Source organism: Anas platyrhynchos, chromosome 5 (assembly GCF_047663525.1).
Source record: "Anas platyrhynchos isolate ZD024472 breed Pekin duck chromosome 5, IASCAAS_PekinDuck_T2T, whole genome shotgun sequence".
NCBI lineage: Eukaryota > Metazoa > Chordata > Aves > Anseriformes > Anatidae > Anas > Anas platyrhynchos.
The window spans coordinates 8,542,178-8,556,401 of NC_092591.1; the positions used below are offsets into that span (position 1 = coordinate 8,542,178).

The 14,224-nt window shown below is 40.3% G+C and overlaps 1 protein-coding gene across 1 annotated transcript in view; it reads left to right on the forward strand.

Annotated features, from left to right (window-relative positions):
* Positions 1-740: 740 nt before the first annotated feature.
* The window catches only part of NUDT14 (nudix hydrolase 14), a 60,276-nt gene continuing 46,792 nt past the window's right edge, over positions 741-14,224 (forward strand). The window contains exon 1 of the mRNA XM_027458513.3: positions 741-917. Coding sequence (XP_027314314.1) covers positions 837-917 — 81 coding nt within the window. The 5' untranslated portion in view covers positions 741-836. The remainder of the gene's footprint in view (positions 918-14,224) is intronic.

Genomic DNA, 14,224 nt, shown 5'->3' on the forward strand with positions numbered 1-14,224 from the left:
CACAACAAATTGTGGGCTCTGTTGCTCAGGAATCTATAAAAAACATTATCAGGAACATTAAAATACCAAAGGGAATCTAACCTAATGTTACATAATGATGATCAAACTCCAGAAAGTCCAGAAGACCAGAAAGTTATTAAATCTAATAGTGATTTGCTTAAAAAAAAAAAAAAAAAAAAAAAGGCGGAGAAAGTAATTATCTCATAACTTTGTAGCTAAAAACTGCCAGATGGGCCTAATAAGGTGGTTTTTGCTCTTATGCCATGGGCTGCTTGTGTGGCCTTGACTAGAAGCTGGTCATGAGGACAAGCCTAAGAAGCACTGCCTTATATGTTTTAAGGTACAAATGAGCATGTATTCATACCCATGCTTTCCATGGCACTGATATGATTCCATTTTGACACACAAACACCACACAGGTGAATGTAAGGGACTGGGCTTTTAACATCAAGGTCGGCACCCTGCAAAGCCTGACACACAGCCAGGACGGGGATGCGATTTGGGCAAAGTCCCACATTTATTTCAGTTCTCCAGAGGACGGGGCCCAGTTTCTGTTTAATGCCGGAGTCCCTCAGCAGTATCAATACCCCGTTTGGAGATAACTGTCACAAATAGTTTGAGAAAGCACCTTTACAAACAGGTATTTTAATATGTCAACGCGACAAGCCCCCTCTGCGCCCCCGTTTCAGGGGTGAAACCGCTCCCTGCCCTGCCTGCTGCTCCCAGGCCGGCCGGCAGCGGCTGCGCACGCCTCTGCCCTTCCTCCTCTGCCCTTCCTCCTTTTCCTCTTCCTCCTCCTCCTCCATCTCCTCCTGCCGGCCGCTGCCCCCGGCGGGATGGAGGCCATCGAGGAGCTGGCGATCCAGCCCTGCACCTCCTCCCTCTACCTACGGCCCTTCCGCCTCTGCTACCGGCAGGTGAGTGCCGCCGGGGGCTCAGGCTCGCCCTGCCTCTTCCCCTCACAGCCTGCCCGTCTCTCCTCCCCTTCCCTCCGCCCCACCGAGGCGGGAGAAGCCCGGCCGGAGCGGAGGGAGGCCGGAGGAGAAGGGCAGGCTGCCTGGGGGGCCCCTCTGGTGCCGTGTCCCCCCCTTCCCCACCCGCCGCCCCCGCCATTTTGGGCTCGGAGCCGGGTGCGCCTCAGGCTCATGGCGCCCTCCCCGCCGCCTGTGCAGGGCATCGAGCCCCGGCCCTCCCGTGGCATCCTGCCTGCCTCAACCCCTCTCTTGGGGGTTGACCTGCAGCAGGGCACCCCCTAATTTAGGTTTCGCTTCCCTGCCGAGGGTTGCGAGCACAACCTGTTGGTTGGCAGCCCTCGGTGTGCAGGGTTATTGACGTGACTCCGAGTTGCACAACTGCGCCTTACGGCCAGCCTCGCCGCAGGCACGTGGAGGTGGTGGAAGGAAATCCTCTTCCTTATAATGTTTATATCAACATGAATCACCTTCCAGGGGATCCCAGAGAATGGGAGCCTTCAACAATGGAAGGAATGCGAGGCGTAACGTGGAAGTCCTTTCTCGTGGTCTAAAATGCCGAATTTTCCATGAGGGACGTTTTCTGCAAGCGAGGTCGTGCACAGAACTGGTTGCTTCTCTACTTCACAGTGGGGGCTCCAGTGTCACAGAAAGGGAGGTGGATGAAAGTGGAAATACAAAAGAGCTTGGACAACCCTAGAAATAAATGTGGACCACGTTTCACTCTCATTCACATTTATTTGTTTTTTTCTTTGCTCCTGAACACATCAGTTGGAAAGGTAGAAGAAGGAATGCACACAGCAGAGGTGTTTAAGCCCAACAGTGAGATGAGATGCAGAAAAGGTTGAGCAAGGGTTGAAATAGTTTGCATCAATACAGGTTAACTGACTTTTTTAACTTGTTTTATATTTCACCACATTTCCCTAGAGAAATCTCTCTTCTCATTGATTGGTGTAATGAAAACAGAGATTTGCAAACAGCTGTACATTTTACACCAAGTTAACTGTTTCTTTTTAGGTATTAGAAGGAAACTTGACCATTTTTTCATATTGTCAATTTCTGCTGGCTTAGCCAGCAGAAATTGACAATAGTGACAAGTCTTACTTGTTAATGTTGATTTCATTTTTGTTTGAGTTGTGCTTTATTTATTTGGAAAATGGGATTCCATTAAAATGTACGGAATAGTATTGTAAAACTAAATTTAGTTGAATACAAGTACCTTAAACATGATGACTCTGTTAAGAAATAAGGATGTACTTGTTTGCATGCTGTGATCTGACAAGAGATGGCATTGCCACCAAAACTTGCCCTTTCTGCAAGTCTTGCTGCTTGCTCTGACTTCCTCTCTTTTCCTTGTGCAAGAGTTTGTGCAGCAGCACGAGGAGCTGGGCTGGGGAGCTGGTCCAGATCAAACCTAATCTGACCAAAAAAAACCACGTTAACTTTTTCCTAAACAAGCGCTTATGCTGGCAGAGGGGAAGTGGTAATATGGTGGTTAGGGATGAATGTTTGGGGGCTGGTTGAGGGCAGAGATTGTTTCTCTTGGCCTCAAAACTCTCCTAAAAAGAAGGTGAAAGTACTGGTTATACGGCACTTGTGCAGAAACTGCCTTGGGCCCAGCCTCCTGAGAGCATGAACTGAATGAGCACACAACTGTCTGCACCTGACCCAGGAGACAGGCCCTACTTTTATTAAAAACACATTTTGTATTTAAAAACTGACTTACTAACCAAAGGAAATGTGAAATATTTTTAGTTATTTGACTAATTGTTTCAAAGGTGTTTGGGCCTGCCAAAAACCCCAGTAAATACCTAAACTGTTTGCCTAAAATGTAAGGGAGTTTGGTGCCTGATCTGCTTAAGAATTTTGAAAATTCCACCGCTTATCTAAAGCTGAAAATGATTTCAAAAAATAAAGCCCTTGATCTTAATGTCTTAATGGTTTTATGATGAGTGGATCTTTTCTTTCTCCAACTTTTTTTTTTTTTAATCACCATCTGGAAAAAGTAAATTTAAAAAAAAAAAAAAAAAAAAAAAAGAAAAAGAAAGAAAACCTTTCATTTTCCCAGTTCTTAATTGGTGCTCTATCTTAGAGTAAATTAGTTACCCCTCTCCACAAATTTCCTGCACCTGCTTGCTGAACTTAACCCAAATCTAATAAAAAAGTCTTTGTGAATAACAGAATAATCTAAGTGAAGAAAGTTTAAATAATAGCATTTGTTACATTATGAAAACCGAAACCAGTCAGATTCTTAATGCAATACATGGCATAGTGCTGTAATTGGAGGTGGTCTTTTGGGTGCTGTTTACAAAACAATAACACGTCCCCTGTAATTCATTGTAAACTGAAGAAGATTCATTGATGCTTAATTTTTTAAATATAATTTTGATGAACGATATTTTAGGCCTTACAGGTCATCATTTTGTAATCTATTCTCAAACAGATACATTCCTGTAATAGATATTGATATTTCAACAAAATCCTATGTCTAGGGAGGTATACAGATAGAATCGGTGTTTTTTACTTTATTTGTTTGGGTTTTTTACAACTATTTTTTCTGTACAGTGAGGAAATTGAAAGAATTTTTACAAACAGTATATGACTTGAAGATTATTTGTAAACATTCATAGATACTTAAGTAATAGCATGGATTCTTAGATATTTCATCTGAAAATTACACTACTTGTTCAGAGGTGATTTGGATCGCATCACAATACCTAAAACAGTTAAGTCTTTAAAAGTTAAATGTAAAATTTAAGTACAGATGAGTCATATCACAGTTAATTCTGCAAGTCTGGTTTTATCTATTAAGTCTGTAGCCAACTGAGTCGTAGGCCACCATTGCTGTAGCTGGTTTGCAGACCACCAGAAGTTTTCCAGAAAGTGATCCATGAGAGGGGTTAAATCTAAACTGGTGAGGAAATAATGATTGTAAGCATGTCCAGGTTGAAGAAGATTGTGTCACACCTGATGGAGAGTAGAGCCAGAGGCTCAGGTGGCCTTCATCTGTTCATCAGAGGCACTTAACGCATGCAAAACCGTAGGCCAAAAGATCTGATTAGTGTTCTGGCCAGGTGAATTTTCTGCCTGGGTATCTGGATGTTCAGACAAGGAGCTGTGGACACATGCAGGAACAGAGTTATGTGTGCTTAGAATCGGGCCTGGTGGTTACTTTCATGTTACTTTCATGTCAACTTCTTAGACTTGTGTGCTAGTCCTAAATCCACCTGTGTTCTGAAGGCTTGAATCATCTTTTGGATTGAATGTGTTATATTTGGTTATATAGAAATACTCTTCCAAAAGATCAGGAGAAGAATGCAGGATTCTGGATGGAGAAGGGTTTGTCGTAATTCTTAGCAGTTCCCAAAATTACCGCAATTTGTGCCCGTGGCGGATCTACTCTCCCAACGGAAGGTCATGAGATGTTTTTGTTTTCATATGAGGTCTTTTTTCTTCTTCTGCCTGCTGATAGTGTTTTAAATGAAAGGAATGGTCTCTGCATGTTTCTCAAAGAGAAGACAAGTTTTGAAAAAACTGTAGGCTTTGAATCATGCACACATAGAGGCAGCGTGGTGCTAGACATCCACAGTGTGGGGAGGAGCCTGGCTCCAGACACATCGCTGTACCAGCCACTTTTTTTAAAGGATTTGTTCTGTCTTCGTACAGTGCAAACGAAGAAATAAGTGCAGCAAAGGAGTCACAGAAATCAGCAAACTGTAGGCAGGGTTGGCTAGGACCGATGCAGAGGGGGAAAGTAAAGTTTAAAAGGATGTACTTCAGAATAGGCACTTACCACCTCTGAACTGAACAGACCTCACTTTCTGCTTGGGATTTTCAGCTGTAAACCCTCTTCTTGACTGGGGACCCTCAGTCAATTAATCCAAGTTACTTTAAGGGGGATGTGGTGCTTGGAGAAGGGTAAGGCACCTCATGCAGCCTAATGAATATGCTGTATGTTTTGTCGGTAGGAACCCTGTTTACATATTTTTGTTCTGCTTGGTGCTGAAAGAAAAGAATTCATTTATCTCACATATAGGATAGCATCTGGCTGTTATTAATGCATACTTGCCCCCAAAGTGCAAATTGATTTGTTGCCTAAAATGGCCCTTTTTTTTAAACATATATCACCTCCCAGAGAATTGGCTTCTCTACCAGGAACTCCATGGTAAATCTCTTTTCACTTTTTCCTATTGAAGTTTTTCTGCTTTTCATAAATAATTTATTCAAGAGACCAGAGGGATGGCTAATGAGAGATTAACTCTATGCCCAAGGGCTAGGGCATTTCCCTGGGATGTGGTAGAGTCAGGCTGCAAGATCTTGCTTCAATTAATATCGCTTCCCACATCACAGGAGAGTGTTCTCACTGCTGGGAAACACATTTGTGTGTAAATCTTCAGCTCTCTTTTGTGTAGGTTAGCCAGACACTGGCCTACATACCAGATAGACACACGCATGCACACAAAAGGTTAAGAATCCTGCCGAGTCTCAGGGATGAAATAGACCCTGAGTGGTAACAGTTGAGCAGTTGTCAGGATTTTGGGCAACTCTGAGTACCCAAATGGGAATCTGGATTCACTGTAGTCTTAATAAATGCCTGAGCAGAGACTTTAGTAGTTCTGAGCTGTAGTAAATCTTCCTGTAGTAATAGAAGATGCTACTGCACGCGTTTGTTTGTCTCTGCGCTAATGGTTATTACCCTCTGAGGCTTAGCAGAAGCAAAAGTGTTTTCGCTCCAGTTCTTGCTCTGCTGTTCTGGTTCAAACCCACCTTCATTAGCCCTTTAAGCAAAATTACCAAGCTTTGCACAGGACTAAGTGACATGGCATGTTCCTGTTGGTGACCTCTGTGCTGGGGACAGCATCCTTCCAGGGGAGGCAGAGCATCTTGCCGGGGGAATAACACCTTGAGCACTTAAAGAAACTTCTGCCCAAAGCTCACATACCAAAGCCTTTGTGGATCTAGCCCAGACTCCTATAGCCTTGTTTTTTGAAGGTTGTTCTGGCAAGGGAGCTCTTGCCACTGTTTCCTTGCATTGTGTAAACATAAGCATTCATTCTGTCCAAGAGCTTTTAGAAGCTTGCTACTAGGCTAATAGCAACTGTCATTAATTCTCCCAGCATCCACATGAGTGAGGCTCTGTTCCAAATCTTTGGAATGGTGAATGGGCATCTGCTTCACTGGTGTAGGATAAACCTGAAAAACTCTGCATATAGATTGAAGAGATGACCAATAATGGTGAACTGAAGCTCTTTGCTCCTGCGAGCCTCATGTCCCTTCTGCAATTCAGTCCTGCTCAGTGCCTGAGTATCGCGTTTCTTCCGTCAATTTAATGTTTAGAATAATTTATTTTGAAGTTAGACACGTGAAAAGTGCTCCCTTTGATTTCATTTTAATGCAAGGTGTTTTCATTCTGTGTTAACAAAATTAAATTATAATCTCAAAGTTTTATGGTCATTCTAAAGTAATTTTCAAGACTGTGGTAGATTTTAACACACAATGAACTGTATCATGTACCTCAGGAGTAGCGTGCGATTCATCAGTGAATAAGGAATGTCTTATTTCTAATCTTAGATTTGATACGTCTTTCTTTTGTGACTATAAGCAACCACTCTGCTACCGTGCCTTTACAATTCAACTGACTTGGAGATGTCATGAAGATTAAGCCCCTGATTCTGTGATAAGCTGTATACATGCAGAGGAGAAGCAAAGGCTGTATCATTTATGTCATGAAAACTTTGAAGATGAAAAGAGCAAAGCTGTGCAGTGTTACAGCAATAATAACAATCTGATTTTACATTCAAAAAATTTTTACATGGTAATAGCAACATGAATGTGCCCAGCTGCCTGAAATATTCTCTGGAACTTCTATCTGCTTTTTTATAAACATTAAACATTCTTTCCTATTTTGACAGTTAAAAATGATGCTGTTGAGGGAGTAAACAGATTTTTAAGTTACCTGTTCAAACAAGTAAGTCTGCACTTGAATCTTCAAAAGGCTCTAGCAGTAGGAAATAAGCAACCCAGTAATACATTTATTTTGCAGTTCATTTTTTCAAAGCAGTAGTGCAATAAAAGGTGGTGCTGTTTTTGCTGCGAAATTTGTCTTGTTTTCTTCAGGTTGTCAAGTCTAATATGTCAGTATATAATATTAATCTTAAACATACTGCTGCTAGCTCAGGAAGTTCCTGAGCTGCAAATTGCAGAAGGCTGAGTGTGTTTTAACAATATATTCTTCCTCAGGCATCTTGGCTTCTGTCAGAGGTAGGATCCTGGATGAGAAAAATTTTTGATCTGGCTGATATGGCTGCTGCTGTTTTGACCGGGAAACTATGCTTAAAGTGCAGAATGATTCTTCTGTATGGGTGGAAGAAAAGAATCATGGAGTTTCTGCAATAACAGCATTAGGGAATTAAAATACTGAGGGAATGTAATTTGCTTTGAGAGGAGCAGTTTTCTTTGCAACTAGGGCACAGGTTTAAGAAAAGAAATTAAATTAAGGAATTCAGGTGTATCTGCTTCTGGCTGAGCTATGTACATGGAGTTCAACTCTGGAAATTTGTACAAGATATTTTTGAATGAGGTGTTTATGAATTACCACAGCGGGAAATGGGAAGCATTAGTAAATAAAAGCTAGAGTTGAAAAGAAAACCAGTGCTTCTTTTTGTTTCAGTGAATATTGTGCTATATTAGTCTTAACATCTTTATCCAGCATGCTTTGAGAAGTGAATATAGGGTTGTTTGAAGTAAATACATTAAAATTATTTGGCAAAACTTAACATTTTTTGTTGCGTTAATGAATTTATGGCAGCAAATATCACTGGGAAGAATAAGATTGTGTTGCGCATCTTTTGTATCATCCTCGCACAGGGCTGAAATGTTTGCACCTAGAGAAACGAACATTAAACCAGAATGGCGCAATTTAGTTGGAAGGGACCTACAAAGACCATGGAGTCCAGCTGCCATGAGATTAAAATCTCATTTAATGTCATCAGTGGGTATGCTAGGTGGTTTACTGTGGAATAGCAATGAAGTTGAGAGCAAGTTTTAGGAGGAAGTCCATGGGGTGTAGTTAGCTTAAGGCAGTGCTTCTCAAGTTCTCGTGAAGTGCTCAGTGAGGGCCGTTGTGCTGCACGTGGTCCATGCGTCAGCTAGGAGAAGCAGATCAATCACCAGCAGGTTTTCATGTGCTACCAAAGGTGTGCAGCTTCACTGGAAGATGTTTCCAGGTTTCCAGAAGATGAAGAGGTTGAAAACCACTGGCTTTGACAGTACCACTCCAGTAGCCTCATCTGCAAGGGCTTGTCTACACAGGACCTTCCCGATTAACTCCACGTCTCATTCTACAACAAAGAGTCTGGTACTGTTTACATTAAACCACTTTCAAAGTACCACTGCACTTTGAATTCATACCCTACCTTAATCCATGTTAACTTTCCCGTGCATGCCCTAAGGGAGCAGTAAACTCAACTGAATGACTGTGTCCACACAGGGGTTTAATGGGGTTTAACTAGCAGAATGCAAGTTCATCAAGGTGCTTGTTTCAGATGCGTTTTCTTGATGTCCTGGTAGAGACAAGCCCTAAGAATTAAAGCGGTTTAGTTCTAAGTGAATGAACCGCGTTATAAAATCCATCATTGAGATTTTATTTTTATTTTTATTTTTTTTACATGTAGAATATGGCGTATAAAGTGGGCTTTTTTGACTTGTTTGGTAACGTTTCTTTTGTAGTAATTGCAGTTAGATCTGAGAAATAAAATAGTGTTCATGTAGTTCAACAACTAAATGCTGTATTTGTTTTTCAGTTTGGATCAAAATACATATGTTTGCTTAAATAGCAGATATTTCTTTTTCCCGGTACAAAAATCTGTCATCTGAATCATTATTTCATTCAGCTATGACATTATGTGTATTTGGTATGTTTTAAAGCAGATGAACACTGTAACATTTTAAGTGTTTACAGCAAATCTGAATATTATGGAAATGAGACATTCTCCGTAAGTGGGAATATTCTCTAAAATGGCTTGGTTTGATGGCCTGTATGGGATGCTAGTATACTTTATTATATTCTTAAAATACAATTGCATTTTAAATACTGATTTTACCTCAACTGCTGCTGTATTTAGAAAATATTTTTATCTTCATCTATAACTCGTGAATGGTCAGCTCCTGTGCTTTGAAAACTCTCTACAACAAGCTGATGTTGCATAAATAAGCATGTTTTACACTGTGGGCATATAAAATTCACCGCCTCTCTGCCTTGCATTTGGATTAATTACTCTTCAAAACTTTAAAACAAAGCTTTATCATCTCCAAGCTTGGCTTCTTGGTATTGTCCTCCAGACATTGATCAAAGTCTTGTTAGTATAGTAATACTGAAGTTTACTAAAGTTTAAACAAAGTAAAGCTCAGTTTTTCTTCGTGGTCAGCTCATGTCACACTAAAGCCGCGATCGCTGCTCAAAACAGCATTAATTATTGGTTTCACGTCGTGGTTGCTGTGTCAAAATCCTTTAAATACCTCATGGAGCTGAGAGGGAATCTTAAGGCCTGTGACAGAGCAGCTGGCCTGGACATGGGCTGATGCCCCAGTTGACAGGTTGTTGGATTAGAAAGAATATCAAAGGCAGCGAGTAAGATTAGGGATAAGTGAACATCTGACAGCAGTTTGCAGCAGGGGAGAACAGATGATAAACAATGGGAGCGGGCGGCGTGGGGGGGGAGAGGTGAGAAGGCCATGGGAAAAGTGTGGCGGCAATCACTAAAGCTCCAGGTTGCTGGGCCTCATGAATAGAACAGGAAATGGGATTTGCTAGGACAGATGTGCTGAGTGGTGATGAATACATTATAGGGAAATGAGGCTAAACTCCTAAAGGTGAGGGATGTGCTGTCCCTGAAAATAGAAAATATGGGAAAAGAAAAGTTTGCCCTCCCGGAGACATAAGCGTGAATACTTTAATACAGAAAGGAGAAATGTTAGCAGTAATTCCAATGAAATGGTTATCCTGTGGTAGCATTTGTGACAAACTCTAGGTCGTGTACTTTTAGCATAACAACAGTACAGTGATACTACATATATAGCATAGAAACTATTAATTTTAGACCAAAAATTGCAGAAATAACTGAATAGTTTCAGTGACAGAACAGCCTGAACGGGAGCTCTGGATGAGGAATGCTCAGACACACGCCGTATCTGGCATGTATTATATAGATCTCATGTAACATATGTCTGATCCTGCCACCGTTAAAAGAGAGTTGAGCTGGGTGATCTTGTGAGGTCCTTCCAGCTTTACGTTCTTCTCATTTTGTGCAATGATTGCATGCTTCTGAGAAATTACACCTAACTGTTGGTGTTCTGAGAATATTGCTTCTGGTGTCGTGAACTTCTTTGTTTTCAGGTCTTGCTGGATCCTTTTCCTATATTTATGATACAGTTATCTCAGAAAGCTACACTTCTTGTGTGTTCACTGATGGGATTCTCTGTCAGTTCACAAAATTTCTACAGTGTTTTCTATTCTGTTTTTGATCTTCATTTTTAAGCAAACTTCAACAAAGAAAAAAGTAGATCTCATTAGCACTCTTGGTGTGTTTCTTTAGCAGGAGGAGATGCAAAAAGCCTGACTGGTGATGTCCATCTGACAAAGCACTGATAAGATCTGTTCTCAGAGATAAAGGAGGTTATTCCATGATGCATTTTCATTTGTAAGAGGAAGTAAGAGCTTGCTAAAATGAAGTAGAAACACAAACTGTAAGAGTCACCAACTGTAAAACATAGAGCTCAATGTAAGGACAAGAGGTGACAGAGCTGCAATGGAAATGCCCACCATCTGTCTTCCCTGACCTCAAATCTCTCCCGAGTGCTGCCTCAGTCCTAGAAAACAGGGTAGAACGGAGATCTGGCCTCCTTCAGACCCAGTTTCTGCCTAGCCCTGTGTACTGTAACTGTACCTCTGATTTTTAAGATGGGCAACTGTAACTAGAATCGGGGCTGCTTGGGTCTGTCCCGTGCCCTAACACCAGGTGCTGTGTTTGGACCGCAGCACTATCATCCAGGTATAGCAGCTGCACTACCAGGAAAGCGCTGGAGTTCTTGGGCCCAGAAGTTTCCCAAAGTCAGTAATCAGCAAAAAATGTATTTCAAGTGGCCACAATAAGGAAACGAAATGTTTGCACAACAAAACATAGATCAAAAAGAGTATGCCCTACTGATTCTGACTGGCTTAAATACTATCCTAATAGTTCTGTTTTCTGTAAAACTAATTTCTACATTTGCATGATGCTATAACCAAAGAACTGAACCATCTGTTACAGGCGGTTCCCATTTTTAAGGAAAGGTTAAAGATTATCTGCAGTTGGCTTGCATAGTTCTTTGGTTTAAATCATAAGTTTTAAACTGTTCCAGCGTTGCTGTCATTATGAAGGTTTCCAAAATAAAGTACTAAAATGCAGAACTGTGTGTAAATCACCAATCAACTCAGTTAATCGCTAATTAATTCAATTAATTGAATGTGAGTTGTATGTGGCTTTTAAGCAACAGGTACATTTCTCTGTACCCAGTGCTCCCTTCAGAATAGTTGACCAGTTAAGAGATGTTTTGGAGTTTTTGGAGTTCTTCGATTTTTTTTTTTTTTTGATGGGGAGGGTCTGGCCACTGCTATAATCCCATCTCAGTGGAGTCTTTCTCAATTGAGAGGTAAAAGTGAAATTAAGAAAACAGCAAAACCTGGAGCTGGTTGCATCTGTCACTTTGAACTAATATTTGGGGGGTGGGGAGAAAGGAGAGGATGAAAAGCCCTGAAGATCTTTGTGAGGAGGGTCTGTGAGAAAGTCTTAGGAGAAAAATCTAAAGATTGTTACTAAGCCTTGGCTTCTATTAGCCCCCTGCTGCTGTTCTTCATCAAGTTATTTTAATGGCTTTCAAAGCAAGTGAGTGGAAAATGGTTTCTCTGGAACTTTAAGGAGACTGAACTGAAAACTGTCATTGCTTTATAAGTAAAACACATCAAAGATTGATGGAAGAATTGCTTGTTAAACACGTAGATTTTAATTAAAAAAAATGGGAGATATCATAAAAGAGACATCAAATCATCATAACTACCTAAAGGTGAAAGTTTAATGGCTTGTCATCTGCTCAGGATCCTATGTGAAGTATCTCTTTCATAGCTTTTGTGACCCTCTGTGTGTGTGCATGTGTACAAGATTGGTTGATTTTTTTTTGAAGAGTTTTTTTCTTGTATGCAGAAAAAAACACACTGTAAAAAATGAAAGTGGAGGTTATTATGCTTTCTAATTTTATTTTGCCTGCGTATATGGATGTCTTCCGATATTTGTAATATTTAGTATTTCAAATCCTTATGTCTATCTTAAATAGTTTTTTTTTCTTTGTGCGGTAATATATTCTCTAAAAATACAATTTATTTTTTTTGTGTGTGTTCAGTTGATGAAAAATACATTTGTGTATCACATAGGAATTGCAAGAGCATCTCTTCTGGAGTCTAGTCCTCTCACTTTCTTCTCCTTTCCATACCTTCTTTTCCTTCCTTAGTCTTCCCAGTCGATAAATGGTGTGGATTTTAGAGTTGTGTAGATTTTCTTCCATAAGATGGGTAAAAAAAAAATGAGTGTGCATAGAAAACAACATAAAACACAGCATTTCCACTAAGACTTTGAGCTCTATACTTTCAAGCCAAAACCTTGTTCTGGTATGTCATGCTGCTTGTGATCAAGGTACATATTTAGTAAGCAAAACAAAGAGTTGTTTTCAAAGACTAAAGGAGCTCCTCAGCAAGCTGATACAGCACAGAGGGCATTATTTACTAGTCCATCTTAAAATTTCAGAAATGTTCAATGATGTTGTTTCATGAGTTCTTTCTGGAGTTAAACAGCTACATCTATGCATAATTGGGACCCTAGATCTGATTTATAATGAAGAAAATTGTTTTTCGCAAGAGCCTAGTACGTGATTATTGCAATTACTTGATTTTCTGAATGATAGCATAGAAATGGTACATAGCATAGAAATGGTATGTATCATCAAAAAATTTAACTTTGTGTGAGTTTGTAAGATGTTCATGATGTACAAGATCATTTTAGATTAGGAATAGGAATATTGACTATGCAATTAACTGCATAGAATTTGATAACTTGATGTTATTATTTTAATAATTCTTCTCAATTAATTTTGTCGTTTTACCTGGTGTTTTAGTTAGCCATAATAGTTATTGTTATTTGTGTACTTGGAGTGGTTATAACATCATGTTTTGCTGCATAAAAAGGTTCTAGACTATAAAAGGCTCCAGGCTATGAAAGGCCAGGTATAGAAATCTTTGGTATGTGTTTTTACAAACTTTTAAAATTCTGACCTTGTTGAATGCAATGTTGGTTTTGGTCCTTATATTGAGGAGGCCAGGTCTTTACTTGCATTGTTTCTGCTTGATCCTAATTTAGGCGAAGTCCAAAGCAATTTGACTAATGTTGTTTTTATGTAGAAAGTAAGGTAATTGCAGCTGGAGCAATTTGGTGCTTTATGACCAGAAATTACACATTTTGACAAACTGAGTTGGAAGTCAGGATGTGGAAAATGCAGGGGGAATAGATAACTTTGGGTATTGTGTGTAACACTGTAAGTGATTGCAAAATTTATTTAGTGTATGAACCTATATAGCTCTTATATATGTGCTTATCTTGAGTTGTTGAAGTAAAGTATGGCTGCGGGCTTCATTAAGTCCTGCTTTGGCTTTGGGACATGTCTTTGTTTCTGTTTGGCCAATTAAGCTTGGTGACCTTGAAGCAGCAGCATTGGAAGAGAAGCTGGTCGACAAGTTTTGCAGCAAGTTTATCTTAGAATTTCATGTGTATGTCTGTGCTTAGCACTGCTTTCAGCATTGCAGTGTTTCTGGCACTTTAAAATCTTGAGCACAGGTGCAGTTTCTGTAGGTATGTTTTTAGCAGAAAAACATTTCGGCAATGCTTTAAGGAATTGAGTGATGCCTCCAAATTGAATTTTTCAGCTTTTAAATGGCTGTGACTTAAGAAAAGGAAGTGGATACCAGCATGTTTTGCCTGCAAGGCTTGTGTTGCTCTTTGAAATGACATTTCATAGCGCTGCAGTGAGTATGGCCTGAAGTTCGATCGGTAACTCATCCCACTTACACTGCTCTGTCACGTTAAAGACGAATGTGGGAGCACTGGCCTCCTGTGCCGTGAAAGCAGTCAGTGATCATCAGTGAAGAGCTGACTGCTGTAGTCCTGTACAGG